Consider the following 16343-nt stretch of genomic DNA (forward strand, 5'->3'; position numbering starts at 1 on the left):
AAAAGGAGAGGAAATTTAAAGGTTATTGCAGATACCAAAGGAATATTATACATAACAACACATGTTAGATGGAAGTCAATTTTATTTATATGTGACAAATGTAAGTAACTATGTGATGTTCAGTTCCTTTTTTTTCTTTTTGTTCTGTTTTTTTTTTTCTTGGTTCGTTGTTGCTGTTGCAGGTATAGGTTTCGGGGCCCTTCCTATTGTTACCTTTTAAAAAAAAGTTTGATGTATGCTTCCTCCTCCCTATATTTAAAGTTTGTGTCTGGGTCAATGGTCACCTTTACCTTACCCTTCTTTCTTTTTCCCCTCACTATGAATAAATGATGTTGTGCTTCACATTCTGTGATAAAAGTTTTCAATAAAAAAATATTTTAAAAAATTATAAGATACAAGCTACTAGTTTTACTTAGGAACATTTCTCTGAACATCCATTATTTTATTTATACAAGGTGTCTTTTGTCAGAATTTTTAAAGCAGGTTTATTGGTTGTTGATTCAAGAGGATTCTGAAGCAAAGTAGTCAGATAATTCTGTTAATTACGTTTGATCTTGTCTCAATGGTTTTCAAGGTACAACATTTCGGACAAAGACACCTTTTTTGACAATGCAACCCGCAGTCGAATAGTAAGTACATATTGATGGTCTGACTGTTTAAAGACTTCACTGTGTTTAATTTCCATCTCCATGACAAAGATCATGAAATTTTACAAGGTAACATGAGCAAAAGAACCCTTATTTTCAATCTACATTTCATGTGATCTTAAATGAATCTATTGCACTTTATCTATTTAAAATGTGTAACTCATAATGTGCACCTTGCTTATCCGCTATGCAACCTCATTATTTTTAATTCGCTATTTTAATACCGTGTTGTGTTTTTTTGGCTGCTGTGTATATATTATTATTGGTTTTTATTATTGTTCTTTGATGTTTCATATTATATTTTTTCATTGTTTTGTATCTGATTTTGCTGTGAGCCGCCCCGAGTCCCCTTCGGGGGAGATGGAGGCGGGATATAAATAAACTTATTATTATTATTATTATTATTATTATTATTATTATTATTATTATTATTATATGTAAAGATTTATATGGAATTTAATTTATATAAGGGAAATATTTATATGGAATCTGAATGCACCCATGTAAATTTTCTGTTCAAGAGTTTTAGCACTAGAAGACCCATCTCTGAAGGGATATTCTTCAGAGAAGAGGAAGGCACCAGCGCTGTTCAGGGAGTCAGTTGCCCTGTCTACCACCACCATTTCCCTTCCTAGTCAGTCAAAAAGGCATTTCACCACCCCACTCAAAGATGGGAATGGTTCCTTGTTTGATGTTTCATGCACTAGAACTTCACACTCGTTTTGTTTGCTTTTCTGTATTGTTGCATTGGAATGCTTGTTTAAATTGGAGTTTTACTGTGGGTCCCATTCTGTCCCTAAACATCTCCTGTAGAATTCCCACCAATATTTTTAGGGCTTTCATTTTTGCTATCGCTGAGGTGTCATCTCTAACCACCAGAGGATTTAGTTTAAAACTCTCTTGATCAGACATGCCATGCTACTACCAAAGACATTCTTCCTAAACTTCATGAGGTGCAGTCTATCTGTAGCCAGAAGTCCCCATGACATTGGTTCCAGAAGCCAAACTTCTGTTGAGGCCTGTGAAGCCTCGGCCTCTGAGGATAAGGTTGAGGAATTTTTTGTGTGAGCCTGTTACTTCTGCAGGGGAAAGTGTTTTTTGAGATATTTTGGATAGATCAGTTCTCAAGGAAACAGACCATGTTTCTCATGAGAATCTCCCAGGGAGTGACTGTGAAAGGACTGTGATGGAGACCAGAGGGTATTGCATAGATGGGAGGGTGTGAAGCAGAGACAGTTTTGTTGTTCTCAGAGACTGAAAGATAAACAAAAGGAGCCCAGGTGTAGGCATAAATTACTGGAGTGGTCCAAAGAAGAGGAAACAGTAAAAAATTGTATGATTAAGTGGGCAGAAAATCTACGAAGACCAATAACTCTAGCAGAATGGGAATCTATTTGGACTAAAAAAACTAAAATACACATATGCAATGGACCTGAAGGAGAATTGGCTAAAAATGTTCCACCGCTGGTACATTACACCAAAGAAATTAAACCAAATGTATACGAATACTCAAAAAAAATTGTTGGAAATGTTAAGAACAGGAGGGAAGTTATTTCCATATGTGGTGGACATGCAAAGAAACTAAAAAATATTGGGAGAAGGTCCATAAAATTTGTCAACAAATACTTAAAACAAATTTCCCTAGAAAAGCGGAGTATTATTTATTGGGTATAACGGACCGGGATATTCATTTAGATTCCAATGATGATATCCTATTTACATACTTAACTACAGCCGCTAGAATAAGTTTTGCCAAAAGATGGAAGCAAAAGGAAATACCGAATTTGGAAGAATGGCTACAGAAAGTGAGAGAGATAAAGGATATGGATAAACTAACTTTTTATTAAAGAAAAATACGGGGACTCCGATAAGATATACAGACTGGACCAAAGTAGAAGAATTCGAAAGAAAAAGAAGCTGAAGGATACTAGTTAAAGAATAGAAGGACGAATTTTTTTTGTACCTCCCTTCGTAAGTTTTTTTGTAAAATAAAGAATCAATGGCTAAGCCAATATAAAGGACAACATTCTTTTTTAGTGTTTGTCCTTACTACTACAGAAAAATAGGCTGATTCAATACCTTTTTTTTGTATCACCCTCTTTCGTTTATATAGAATGGGAAATACAAAGGCAAAGATGGAAGTAATTTTTATCATTTTTATTTATTTTTGCTTTTTTTCTTGCTTTTTTTCTCTTTTTTCTTCTCTCCTTCCTTTTCTTCACTTTCTGTCAAAAATCATTGGTCTCACTCTTTCGTTGTTACTTAATTATTAGATATACCAATAAAAATTTATTTTTTAAAAAAGGAGCCCAGGTGTAGGAAAGAATTATGTTTAAGTAAGAGAGAGATCTCTTAAAAAATCTGAGGCTTTGTTCGGTGTGGAGATCAATGTTGGAATTTCATTTATCAAATTGCCTGTCTATGAAGCTCTGAGTCAGGAGTTTTGGTCCTTAGTTTTTGGATCTTGTTTTCCTGCTAAAGTACATGTCTCCTGTTTGGATTAGAAATCATGTTTCAAGTTTTCAAGTCTTTGGATTATAGTCACATTAAGTTTTCAAGTCTTTGGAATTATAGTCATGTATTGAATGCCACCACTTTGAGATTACAATTTCTTGTTCTACCTTCTGTTATTTTTGGATTCATATCTAGAGTTTTTATTTGCCTTTTGTCAAGCTTTTGATATATAGCTCATGGATATATGTAGATACTGTTTTTGCAATCTGGCCTTTGATGTTACTTTCTTGCATGCTTAGTTTGCTTATTTTAAATGACTTTTAGAAAATTGATCGCACTATTTGAAAGCTGTTACTTTTTATATACTCACCATGTGCCAAAAGGTGGATTCGATGGGAGGAGGTTCCAGTTTGGAGGTGTTTTTACTCATTTGTTTGCATCTTTTCAACATTTTCCTGTCCTATAATACGTAGCATATAAAGGTACTGAAGGCAGAGGACATGCTAGGGCTATCCTCCTCTTTGTTGAATCAATGTGTGGTTGTCAGAGCTGACTTGATGGTAAGGCAGAACAAGTTGCCTAACAACTATCTTGCTCTGAAGAACAAAACAGACATAAGGAGGGGCTGCTCCAATTTAACATGCTCCAAGAAGATCTCTATCTAAGGACTGAGAGGAGAAGCACTTCAAATTTTTAGAAGACATCAAATTAGCCAGGATGCCTAATGTCCTTGAGAGTAAGGCAAGGGTTTAAAATGACTGTGGCAAATAGGTGACGTGGACCAAAACTAATAAATTAATTTCACTGAGGATAAATTACTGCTTAAGAGGTTGGTGGATCTCTATTACTTATGTTAATTTTATCACCTTTCTTTTAAATGTAGGTACATGACATTTTGAAGCGCACGTATAGTACGAAAGCAAAAAACAGCATGGGTAAGAATAAATTTGCTTTTTAAATAGACACTTTGTTTGAGAGATTTTGGTATACATACATTTAAGTTAAATATATCAGATGTATCTAAAAGCACAGATTTATCCAGCTAAGTGTTTTCAAACCACCCTATATATATATAAGGGTAATGAAATTTCGGCCTAGGACAAAACAACAAAACTACACATCCCAGAAACACTAAACTTGGCAGCACAACCCCTCATCCATGCCTCTACGTTTATACAACAAAAAGAAAAGAAAAATAAAGTCCTAATTAGAGGGAGAGGAATAATTGTTTTTATCCAATTGCTACCAGTTAGAAGGCTAAGCTCCGCCCACTTGGTCTCCTAGCAATCCACTCAGCCCAGGGGACAGGCAGAGTTAGGCCTCACTTAGGCCTCTTCCACACTGAGAAGGAAGTGAAGCAGTGTGTATTACCAAAGTCATTATTATTACTATCATTACTAAAAGGTCGCAGGTTTGAATTGAGGGAGCGGAGAGAGCTCCCACTGTTAGCCCCAGCTTCTGCCAACCCTAAAGTTCAAAAACATGCAAATAAGAGTAGATGAATAGGTACTGCTCTGGCGTAAAGGTAACGGCGCTCCATGTGGTCATGCCACATGACCTTGGAGGAGTCTAAGGACAACGCCAGCTCTTTGGCTTAGAAATGGAGATGAGCACCAACCCCCAGAGTCAGACATGACTGGACTTAATGTAAGGGGAAAACCTTTACCCTTTTCCTTAACTACCACCAATTCCTCAATACTTTATTTCCCATACCACCATACTTCGCCACAGCAACGTGTGGCCGGGCACAGCTAGTATTATACTATATGCCTCCGTCAGACAAATGAATGCATTTTCTGGTTTTATTATTTTTATTTAATTTTGTTTTCAGGTAGATTATTGGTAATTGCTATCACTATTGAAGCAGAACGAGATACACATTGTTTTATTAATGGGACCTGTATATATAAAATTCCAAAATATATTAATATTTCCTTACGTTACACAGTAAGTTAGTGTACAACCTTGGGTAATATGAAATGTACTGGAGAACATTTACTTAGTAACTTGCAAACAATATTAACAATAAAAAGTCAAACTTGACCTTCTTAGTTCTGTCACTAAATAAGCAGAATCCAAACGAAGATTCTGTAGTTCCCAGGAAAGAAGAAAAAAGTCCAAACTATACATGAAAACCCCCATAATTATGGTAATCTGAAAGAATAAATTCAGTAATAAGAAAAATATAGGGACTGCAACGTTATATATGCTCATTTGATTAGCCTGAAATATAAACCTGTCTGATGAGTATGATTTTTCATTCTGAATCTAAATATTGAAATGTCAGATTGAGGGAAATGAAAGCAATCTGAATCCATTGCTCCATGTTTTAGTCTCTAGAGCAGCAGAAAACAAGCTTCATGCTCTTCAACATGACATCTTTTAAAATATTTAAATATGGATATCATGTGTCCTCTTAACATAAGATTTCTAAAAGCTAAACATACACCTAAGTTGTTCCGCATAGGGCTTGGCTTCCAGAACTAATTAGAAAAAATATCCAGAAAGAACTTGAGTGTTGATCTTGTCTTTCTTCCAGCGGCACATACAAAGAAATGGACTAAAACAGTACTATCCCAGTCCTATTTATCAGAACAATTTAGTTCAGATTGGAATGAGTGGTCTAGAGGGTAGCTATACTATTATCAAAATTTTGTAATATTCCAATAATTGAATATTTGAAAGACACAGAAGGATGACATATATCTGCAAAGGGTAAAATAAAAAGATGAATTGTCACACTAGGATTGTACTTCTTAGGAGATGAAAACCAAGGCAATTTTATGGAAGAAATGTTCAGAAGATTTCACCTCTCTTTCTGTCCCTGTGATATTTTGAAAAATGTGGCTTCTTATGGAAACAAGGATTGGTGATAAAACTTCAGTAGAGATACCTTTTCCCCCATGATAATAACTCTTCAGGAGTGAATTTCCCTTCAGAGGAGTAGATTTCTCTTACTTCATATTGTCTCACCTCCTTTCTTAACTATGAGTTGTAACTTTAGACTGCCTGTAATTATATCTTTAAAATATATTATGTATTAGAGGGCAGAATTAGAGGCGAGTGGGTTTATTTGAAGCAGAGGGAGAAACTTGTCGCATTAGAGATATTAAATTACTATACACTGTGAATAAAATCAATTAGAAAATAGTTTAAAAAAATATTTGTTTGTTTCTCCTTAGGTATTAACACACTAATAGCAAACAATGTATATGAAGCTGCCTATCCGCTTCATGATGTAAGTCTCTGTTTTTTAGTCTTCGTTCATGTAAAAAATTAAAACATCTAGTTGTCATATCTATATATCTATATCGTCCTGTTTTGTCTTTCAAGAACAGCCTTAAGACACTGTGGTAAGTAAATGAAACCTGCTTTACTTCAGCAAAACATAAAGTACAGTACACTCGGTTAAATAATGCAAAAGAAAACCAGGAAGTCTTACTTCAGACAAAGAAACAGGCATAAATCCAGATGCAGACTTGGAGCAGGCACACAGAGAGTGAAAGTATTAGAGTCAGTTTGTTACCAGCAAGAGCTGGCTGTACCTGCTTCAGCTTTTATTTATTTATTTATTTACAGTATTTATATTCCGCCCTTCTCACCCTGAAGGGGACTCAGGGAGGATCACATTACACATATAAGGCAAACATTCAATGCCTTTAACATAGAACAAAGACAAGACAAACATAGGCTGGCCTCGAACCCATGACCTTTTTGTCAGAGTAATTTGTTACAGCAGGCTGCAGCTGGCTGGCTGCTCACCAGCCTGCCCCACAGCCCTGGGTCCCCACACAGCTGCTAGGGCAGTTCCTAATTACTCAGCTGCATTTCTGGCAGCTAATCTAGCTGAACGACATCTCTGCTCTGTTTCCCTTCGCCTCTCCTAGAATGAGGGTACTAGCAAAGTCTCCTCCTCAAATCCCAACTCGCCATCAGATTCATGAACACTTTCCTGCTCCCCTTCCTCTTCTGAAGAAGAGGAATCCCTAACATATATCTTTATCTATATCTATATCTATCTATATCCATAATAAAAATGAAAACCCGTATCTCAAGGTGATGCTACAGGCTCATCCAGACAGGCCCATATCCTAGCACCTGTCTGAGTTTTTACCAGAGGCATCCAAATGATGCCTCTGGTAAAAACAAATTAATTCAGAATAAACCAGGGTTTTCCTGGTTTGTTCCAAATTAAATACCTGATTTGATCCAGATTAAGGTCTTACCATGTGTAGGCCTTGTGTGGATTGAGCCTCGGAATTGCATCATTATATTCCACCCAAAGATGGCTGGATTCAGCCCTGAAACTGGAATCTGTATTTTGATGGAAGCCAGGAATTCATTTGCAATGTTGGAGCTAGGTGCCAATGGCACCCATTCGTAGAGGAGTCTGATTTTGCTGTGTAACAAACAGTACTGGTTACATCCTGTTTGGATTACTATAATGTACTGCTTAGGGGACTGCTTTTGAAAAGTGCTCAGAAGTTTCAGTTGGTGCAGAGAGCTGTAGCCAATTTGATAGCTAGGGCTGGCAACAGGGAACACACAATTCCCTTGCTGCTGCTGCTCCCCGATTGCTAGTCTGTTTCCAGGCACATTTTAAATTGCTGTTTATGATTTATACAGCTCTATACAACTTGGATCCAAACTATCTAAATGACCCTTGTTTGAGCTCTGAAATGTTCAGGAACCATGTGAAATATTTATTACTGACTATTTAATTAAAATAATGTATTTTGATACTTAATATACTAGAAATATATCTTATCATTCATTAGGGGTTCTTCACCTGTTTTTTCTACAATATTTTTCACCTTTTCTTGCCATCTTTTTAGGGTGAATATGAAGATGAAAACAAAGAAATGAATGATAGAAAGGTAAGTAATTTAAAATCTGCTTTGCTGGGGGCTAGGTTTATATACCTTGACCTGTTCATTGCAGATGGCTCTTTACAACACTTTCTTTATATTTCCTTCAATATCTGCTAATCTGAGGGATATTATGAGGGTTGAATGAAAAGTAATGCATCCACCTTCGTAATTCCTGAACAGATGGCAGTACTGATATGCGGCAGGTACTGGCTTGTTCAGTAGACTCTCCTCTACAGTTCCATTTGGCAGGAAGCCTTAGCATTGAATGGTTGTGTTGTTAAACTGTGAAGTATGGAACCCTGTGCAGACGGTCGGTCAATGTGACTTAAGCAACGTGCAGTCATTGAATTCTTGACAGCAGAAGGTGTCACCCAAAAGGAGATTCATCAGAGAATGCAAGCTGTTTATGGTGACTGTGCTGATATGAGTACTGTGCGTCATTGGGCGAGTAGGTTTAAAGATGTTGAACATCTGATTCGCATGACAAAGAGTTGGACATCCTATGACAGCAACCACTGAGTTTCACAAGCAAAAGGTTGACAGATTAATTCAGGACGATCATCGTATCAGAGAGAAATTTTAAGCATAATCGGCATTTCACAAGAACGTGTGGGTCACATTATTGCTTTGCTTGGCTATTGGAAGATCTGTGCATGATGGGCACCCAGGATGCTGACCCCTAAAATGAAAGCGCCTGAGACTTCACTTCACTTTATTTCTTAATTAGTCGCTCTCCACCAGAGTGCTCAGAGCGACTTACAATTTAAAATATCATTCCACAATATAAAAACATTCAACAGTGACTATTTGGCAAATTAGATCTGATTTACTTAAATGCACAACCAAACAGCCAAGTCTTGAGCGCTTTTACAAAAGGTCGCAGCTCCGACATTGCTCTAATAAATGGAGGCAATGAGTTCCACAGAATTGGAGCATAGGTCGAAAAGGCTCTACGCCTTGTAGCTTCCAGGTGTACCTCCCTAGGGCCCAGTACATATAGGAGATTTTCCTGGGAGGATCGAGGTGACCACTGATGGAAAAAAGGAATGAGGCAGTCCCTAAGATATAATGGTCCTTGGCCATTTCGAGCTCTAAATGTCAGGATCAGTATCTTGTAAGAAATCCGATGTTCTATTGGTAGCCAATGCAATTGTTTCAGAATCGGTGTAATATGGGATCTTACAGATGATCCCGCTAGCAGCCTGGCTGCCGCATTTTGGACCATTCAGATCTTCTGGGTTTTTATCTTCGGAAGGCCAGCGTATAAAGCATTACAATAATCCAACCTAGTGGTGACTGTTGCATGGATTACCGTTGCCAATGCATCGTTGTCGAGTCAGGTGGCACTCATCCTATATCTGTGCATTTCATTTTTTTCTACCTAAGTGTAGTCTCCAACATTTCTCCTTGTTGAAATTCATTTTGTTAGTTTTGGCCCAGCTCTCAAAATCTGTTAAAGTCATTTTGAATTCTGATCCTGTCTTCTGGAATATTAGCTATCCTTCCCAAATTGGGGCACACCCAGGCAGTCCCTTAAAAGTGGGAGGTCGTGTTTTTTCACATGGGGCATCCAAACGACGGCCCATGTAAATGCGACTGCATTCGGCACAAAGCAGGAAAACCCTGTTTTGCGACAAGGTAGTTTGTTAGCAGGAAAAACGTGGGTCTTCTTGAGGGGGCTGTTCGCACAGCCCTCTCATGTGAGAGAGATCTAACGCCCTCCCCAAACTCCCTAGAAAACCATTTAAAAAATAAAATAACTTCCCCTGCCTCTATTAAAATGTTGCTGTAACACTCCTGGGCAGTGCGAACACTGGGAACCAACACAGAAGCCAATAACAATATAATATCTTTATTAAAGCAAATAAAGTTCCAAGCAAAAATAAGCAGAAAATATAGGCAAGCTTTTGACCTTCCAGTAAAGATCAAATTTAGTCCAATAATTGAAAGTCTTATGTCCAGTATTAGAGTCCAAAATCCAATAACCGAAACACACTCTAACTCTGCCGGAGTATAGAGTGGGGAAAAGGAGCAAGGTTCCACTGAAAAGCTTTCCGAAGCAAGTCCAACACAAGCATTCAGGGCAAGGCTACGACTGGTCGTAATGGAATGAAACGCAATCCAAACTAGGCAAGAAAGGGGTGCAACGCCCGGTCTACTCGAGGGTAAGTGCACCGTCAGGCCGCTTGGAGCTCAGGAACAAGAGACGATGATGCTTCCCAGTCAGAAGTTAAGTTGACACCGCGCAGAAGGTTTTCAGCGCAAAACTTTTATTGAAGTTCATAAGCTCCCCCAGAGCAGGTGCTCGACTCCCCAATTCTTCCCAAGAGAACTAGGCTTAGCCACCATTGCTTCGCTCCGCTAATCTGGCGCTTCTTTCCAAACTTTGCTTCTGAGAATGGTCTGTTTTTAGAAAAGCCCTTCGATCAAACAGTAAACCATCCGGAGAACCCGGGAGAGCTGGCACTGTCTCAAGGGCATCTGTAATTGGCCCTGGCATGGAAATGTCAACAGGAGACATCTGGAAAGGAATTGAATCTTGCTGACTTGGGAAAAAACCCAAGTCTTCTTCAGTTTGTTCAGCAATGGCTGCGGGGTCAGGGGCCAAAGGTGCCTGAGACATCACAGTTGCCAGAGCCCTCCTGGCTCATAGGAATGATGAACCAGGAAAGGGGGGGGGAGATTGCTCCTGCCCCCTTCTCCTGGTGCATCATTTCTCCGTGTCAGAAGAGCTCCAGTAGCACTTTAATGGCGGCTGGGTAAGATACTTTGTTTTTTAAATGCTTTTTAAAGGGGTTTTGAGAAGGGTGGGGGCTGTCTCCCTGTTCCCCTGAAAAGTTCTGGGAGATCCCAGCAGCAACCGTGTTTTTAAAATGATTGCTCTTGGGTTAAAGGGCTGTGTAGAACTGCCCTTGATGCCATACGAAAACTTAAGTATGTCCTCTAAAGATTCATCCAACTCATTAATAAAGATGTTAAATAGCACAGGGCCCAGGATAGAACCTTCTTTATGGTACCCAACTAGTTCACTTCTTTCCAAGATGAAGAAGAACCATTGATGAGCACCCTTTGTGTTTGGTTACTCAGCCAATTACAAATCCACCTAACAGTAGTCTTGTCTAGCCCACATTTTACTAGTTTGTTTGCAAGACGACTATGTGGGACCTTATTAAAGCTTTACTGAAATCAAGATACTCTGCATTCATTGCATCTCCCAAGCTTGTAACTCAATTGAAAAAAAAAAGAGGTTTCCATGGCCACATAAGGATTTGAACCTTGGTCTCCTAGTGCTCCAGCCTAACACTGTACTACAGCACACTGCTTCATACTAACTAATTATGTACAACGATTGGCACAGTCTGAAAGAAGTCGGGATTTTGTAAAATCCCAATCCCTTTGAAATGGCTGTTTCCTTTCTTTTTCTTTTAAAGAAAGATTTCATATTTGTTTTTGTTACAAGCAAACTAATCTAAAACAGAATAAGCAACATTCAAATAAAAAGAGAGAGAAAGAAGAGAAAAATAACTATGCATGTTGTGTAATATAAATGTATAACAAACTTAACTGGACCAAAACTATAGCACATTGTTACTAGATTATTACAATATACTTAACCTAACAGATTGCTAAGATACAAAAGGCTTCTGACCCCCCCCCCCCCCAAACTATAATGAAAAAAGAAAAACCAATTACAGTAGAGTCTCACTTATCCAAGCTAAACGGGCTGGCAGAACCTTGGATAAGCAAATATCTTGGATAATAAGGAGGGATTAAGGAAAAGCCCATTAAATATCAAATTAGCTTATGATTTTACAAATTAAGCACCAAAACATCATGTTATACAACAACTTTGACAGAAAAAGTAGTTCAATGGGCAGTAATGTTATGTTGTAATTACTGTATTTACGAATTTAGCACCAAAATATCATGATATATTGAAAACATGACTACAAAAATGCCTTGGATAATCCAGAACCTAGGATAAGCGAGTCTTGGATAAGTGAGACACTACTGTAATAGAAAATGCATTAATTATCTTTAACAATCTAGCAAAATTCAACCACTATTTCTAGTTAACCATAACCATAGATGGTTCCCAGTCATACAGAAGGTTTTCAGTTGGTTTGTCTCTTAAAATCCTTATCAACTCGAGAAAATTGGCCCCTTAACAAGCCATTCTTCTATTTTTGGTACTTCAGTTCATTACCAGGTTTGGGCAAACAATATTCTTGTGACAGTTTTTATATATCAAAATTTCTAGGGTCAGAGGAATTACATCTGTTATCATATCATTTTATTTTAGAATTGTATCATTGATTGTCAGAAAGATTGAAGCAATCGGCCTGTTTTTGGAAGCTAATAATAATAATAATAATAATAATTTTATTTTTATATCCCGCCCCATCTCCCCAAGGGGACTCGGGGCGGCTTACATGGGGCTCTCTTAATGCTCACAAATGTGGAAGCCTGCAAGTCATTCAAGAACAGATTTTTGGATGTTGACTTTCATAATCTAACTCTAGTAGCAAAAACAACTTGTTCCCCTACTACATCATTGATTCCATGCGATTGTGGAGTCATGGCAGCATATCTTTACATTTTGATTAATCCCACCCAGAGGAGAGCCTTGCCTATTGCAAGATTTAATGAGTTGCCATCACTCTTTTGGATGAAATATATAGAACCAAGAGCACCTTGCTTAAGTGTGTACGTATTGTATGTTTTACATGTTTTGATATGGTCAAAGTGACTAATCAATAAAGAATTGTTGTTGTTATATATATATATATCTAAAGTTGAACACTCCAAAAGGGTTTGTTCTTGTGACTTGATCTCTGTTGAAACACATCATCATCTTTTGTTTGTTTGTCCCAAATATGATAATATACAGATGAAATACAGGAATTCCATTTTAGAGTGTTCTCAGTGGCAAGGGTGTTATGAAATTCCATATCTTCTGACCATCCAAAATAAGTAACCTCATTGGCCATAATCTTGGAAGATGTCTGGAGAACAAGGGAAGTTTCATCAGACTAGAGAAGGGAAAATGTTGTCCCTAACTCTTTTTTTTTTTAAAGGGGAAAAGAGGACCCAAACAGTCAGCCTGACATAAATACCAGGAAATGTTTTAGAGTAGAGCACGGAATACACAGTCTGTAAACATTTAGAAAGGAATGCTATGATCACTAAATGTCAACATGGGTTTCTCAAAAACAAGTCATGCCAGACTAATTTTAACTTTATATCTCTCTTTTATAGAGCTACAAACTTGGTAGATGAGGGGAGTGCTGGGGATGTTAATCTTAGCCTAATAGCTTCCACTTCCTTGGAAATCCACCAAGATCCTTTCTCATCTTGACAACCCCAACATTGAATTGAAACAGGATTTGAATTACATGATCATCATTCTTATATAACGCTAAGTTTAAAAGTCATTTTCTCCAGCCTCTTTGTCTATATCTCTCTTATCATGTTTAAATAGCTCTCTGAGCTGTACATAAGCAAATCAGTTAATATCTCTGTCACCTTAAAAAGCATCTCTATTCATTTAAGCTCCTAACTATCTTGTTCCAAATACAGAAAATCCTTGTAATATCGCGATTTCTGAGTTTTGACCAGAATTCAACTCTTGTTCCACTGTTTTGAGGACAGACTGCTGGGTGGAAAACGTTACCACTGCTCCTGCTCCTGCTCCTGCTCCTGCTCCTTTACATGTCCTGCTTGCAGTGATGTATACCTTCTGACATTAAATATCACTTTATTATTGTGTTGAGAAGTCCAGGTGATAGGTCACTGATCTTTTCTGCTCAGATCCACCACCACTGCTGCTTTCTTGGATAAATGGCTTCCTGGCACAGCTATACTAGGAAAGTCACTTGCTAAGAGCAGGGTACCCAATCTGGATATCACCAGGGCTATCTTCTCATTATTGATTACATGCTTGGGCACATCATTCTGATATCAAAGGAAATGACTTCCCCAGTGAGGCTTTGCTGCCAAGCAATTTAGGGGAGAAGGAGAAATTAAAATGGTGCTTACCTGAATGTATGATGTGGACAACAATACAATTTTAATGTGGTATATCACAGGAAGGTGTGGTTCTAACAGGATGCAGTCAGGGCATCCCATTTGCCACCGAAATCGCCACACATCATGGTAAATCCAATGGTGTCCGGCCCGGGGGGGGGGGGGGCACAAAGAATCTGTCGCCCATGCCCCGCATTGCCCGGCTTCCTCCTTACCTTATCCTTATACAAGGGGAAGCATTTGTTGCCCGGCTTCCCACCAGTGATCTTATTTATTTATTTATTTACAGCATTTATATTCCGCCCTTCTCACCCCGAAGGGGACTCAGGGCGGATCACATTACACATATAGGCAAACATTCAATGCCTTTTAACATAGAACAAAGACAAACAAACATAGGCTCTGAGCGGCCTTGAACTCATGACCTCCTGGTCAGAGTGATTCATTGCAGTTAATTGCAGCTGGCTTGCTCTCCCACCTGCGCCACAGCCCGAGCCCAATACAATCTTTGTGCAATACAGAAAGTCTCCGTGTTGCTGCTCTTCGTATAGTTTGGTTTACCGAACCTTGATTATCTTGTCCGCTTCCGGATATGTTCCACTTCTTAGTATCTTTTTGGAACTGTATTGACCCTTTTACCATAGAGCCCCACCAGAAGTAGCTGTGCATCATGGGATGGGAGCCAGTGGGTTCCGTAGCAAAAGAGAAGGGGAATCAGCATATGCCACCAAATTCAACCCTGTCTGTCAAGGTCTTAAGTCTTCTCTTCTCCAGCCATAATATATCCATCTCACAATACGGCAACCTCTCTGTATAGTTTGGTTTCCCGAACCTTGTCCGCTTCCGGATATGTTCCACTTCTTAGTATCTTTTTTGAACTGTTATTGAGCAGAATTAGCAGTATTCCACCTGACAAAACCAGACCATTCTGACCAAAGCAGAATGGAGTGTGTGTGTTACTTCATTTGACTTCACCGTGCTTCACGCAATCGAAAATTCCATTGACTTTTTTGGCCACTCATCACACTGGTGATTCATGTTTAGTTTGTGATCTACTAACATATGTGGGACCTTTTTAACTTTTTAAAGCAAAATGTCTCCTGTCTTATAGTTATGTATTTCAATTTTTCAACCTTACATTTATTCCTACTGAAATTTATTTTGTTAGTTTTGGCCTAGCATGTGAATGTCTGTTTTTCTATTCATATTTGCTGAGCTCAAAAGACTGAGACATCAGCTATATTGAAAGTTAATAGCTTCAGCCCCAACCAATTTGGTGACTCTGTAGAAGTAGATCTTGTGCTCAAGGAGAGCACAAAGCCAAAAACAGACAACAAATAGCCCTCGAGATTCCAAACTGTACAGAGCCAGTCAATGCTGACCCTCAAAATGCAAGTTGATCTTTTTCTCTCTCCACATGGTGTCATGAGTAGGAAGTAGACCTTGGATTGGGATTACCCAAAACCTGAAGCAAAAGTACCAACCACCATACTGGCTCTCTGCAGATGTCTAACTGCCTTGAATCAGGCCACTATTACATGTAGCCAGATTATTATTTTTTTTACATATCCAGGTTGCTCTATGATGTGGAGACTATCAAGTACTCTTTTCCTTATACAACCATAAAATAGGAAATTACCACAATTAACACCCTGTCCATCCCTCTACCATGTAGGGCTATATAGCCAAACCAATCCTGCCAGATGATTATCCAGCTGTTACTCCTAAAATACTGTTTCCAGTTCTGGGTACCAAAATTGAAGAATGATGTTGACAAGTTGGAATGTGTCCAGAGGAGGGTGACCAAAATGATCAAGGATCTGGAAGCCATGCCCTGTGAAGAGTTGTTTAAAGAAGCTGGGGAAGAGGAGGTTATGAGGGGACATGATAGCTATGCTTAAATATCGTATCGAGGGGGGAGCACACTTATTTTCTGTTGCTGTGGGGACAATCATGTGGAGCAATGGATTCAAACTCTAGGAAATGATATTCCATCTGAATATTAGGAAGACATTCCTGGCTGTAAGAGCTGTTTGGCAATGGAATATGCTGGAGTCTTTTTATTTATTTATTTACTTACTTACTTACTACATTTATATGCTGCTCTTCTCACCCCGAAGGGGACTCAAAGCGGATTACAAATCTAATGTACATACAATATATTATTAGCATAGCACAATATAAGCATTAAATTACTATATTGTACTATATAATTTTATGGTAATATTATTAGTAATATTACATTTAATATATAATATACTAGCTTTGCCCGGCCACCCGTTGCTGTGGCTTATGGGAATCCTTTATTGGCCAGGTGGAATAGCAGTGAATAGCCTTGCAGTCT

At 38.4% G+C, this 16343-nt stretch overlaps 1 protein-coding gene across 1 annotated transcript in view; it reads left to right on the plus strand.

Annotated features, from left to right (window-relative positions):
- Positions 1–16343, plus strand: part of ano2 (anoctamin 2) — a 173374-nt gene that overhangs the window by 36392 nt on the left and 120639 nt on the right. The window contains exons 5-8 of the mRNA XM_062981994.1: positions 575–629; positions 3985–4036; positions 6284–6339; positions 7937–7978. Coding sequence (XP_062838064.1) covers positions 575–629; positions 3985–4036; positions 6284–6339; positions 7937–7978 — 205 coding nt within the window. The remainder of the gene's footprint in view (positions 1–574; positions 630–3984; positions 4037–6283; positions 6340–7936; positions 7979–16343) is intronic.

This window comes from Anolis carolinensis, chromosome 5 (assembly GCF_035594765.1).
Source record: "Anolis carolinensis isolate JA03-04 chromosome 5, rAnoCar3.1.pri, whole genome shotgun sequence".
Taxonomy (NCBI): domain Eukaryota; kingdom Metazoa; phylum Chordata; class Lepidosauria; order Squamata; family Dactyloidae; genus Anolis; species Anolis carolinensis.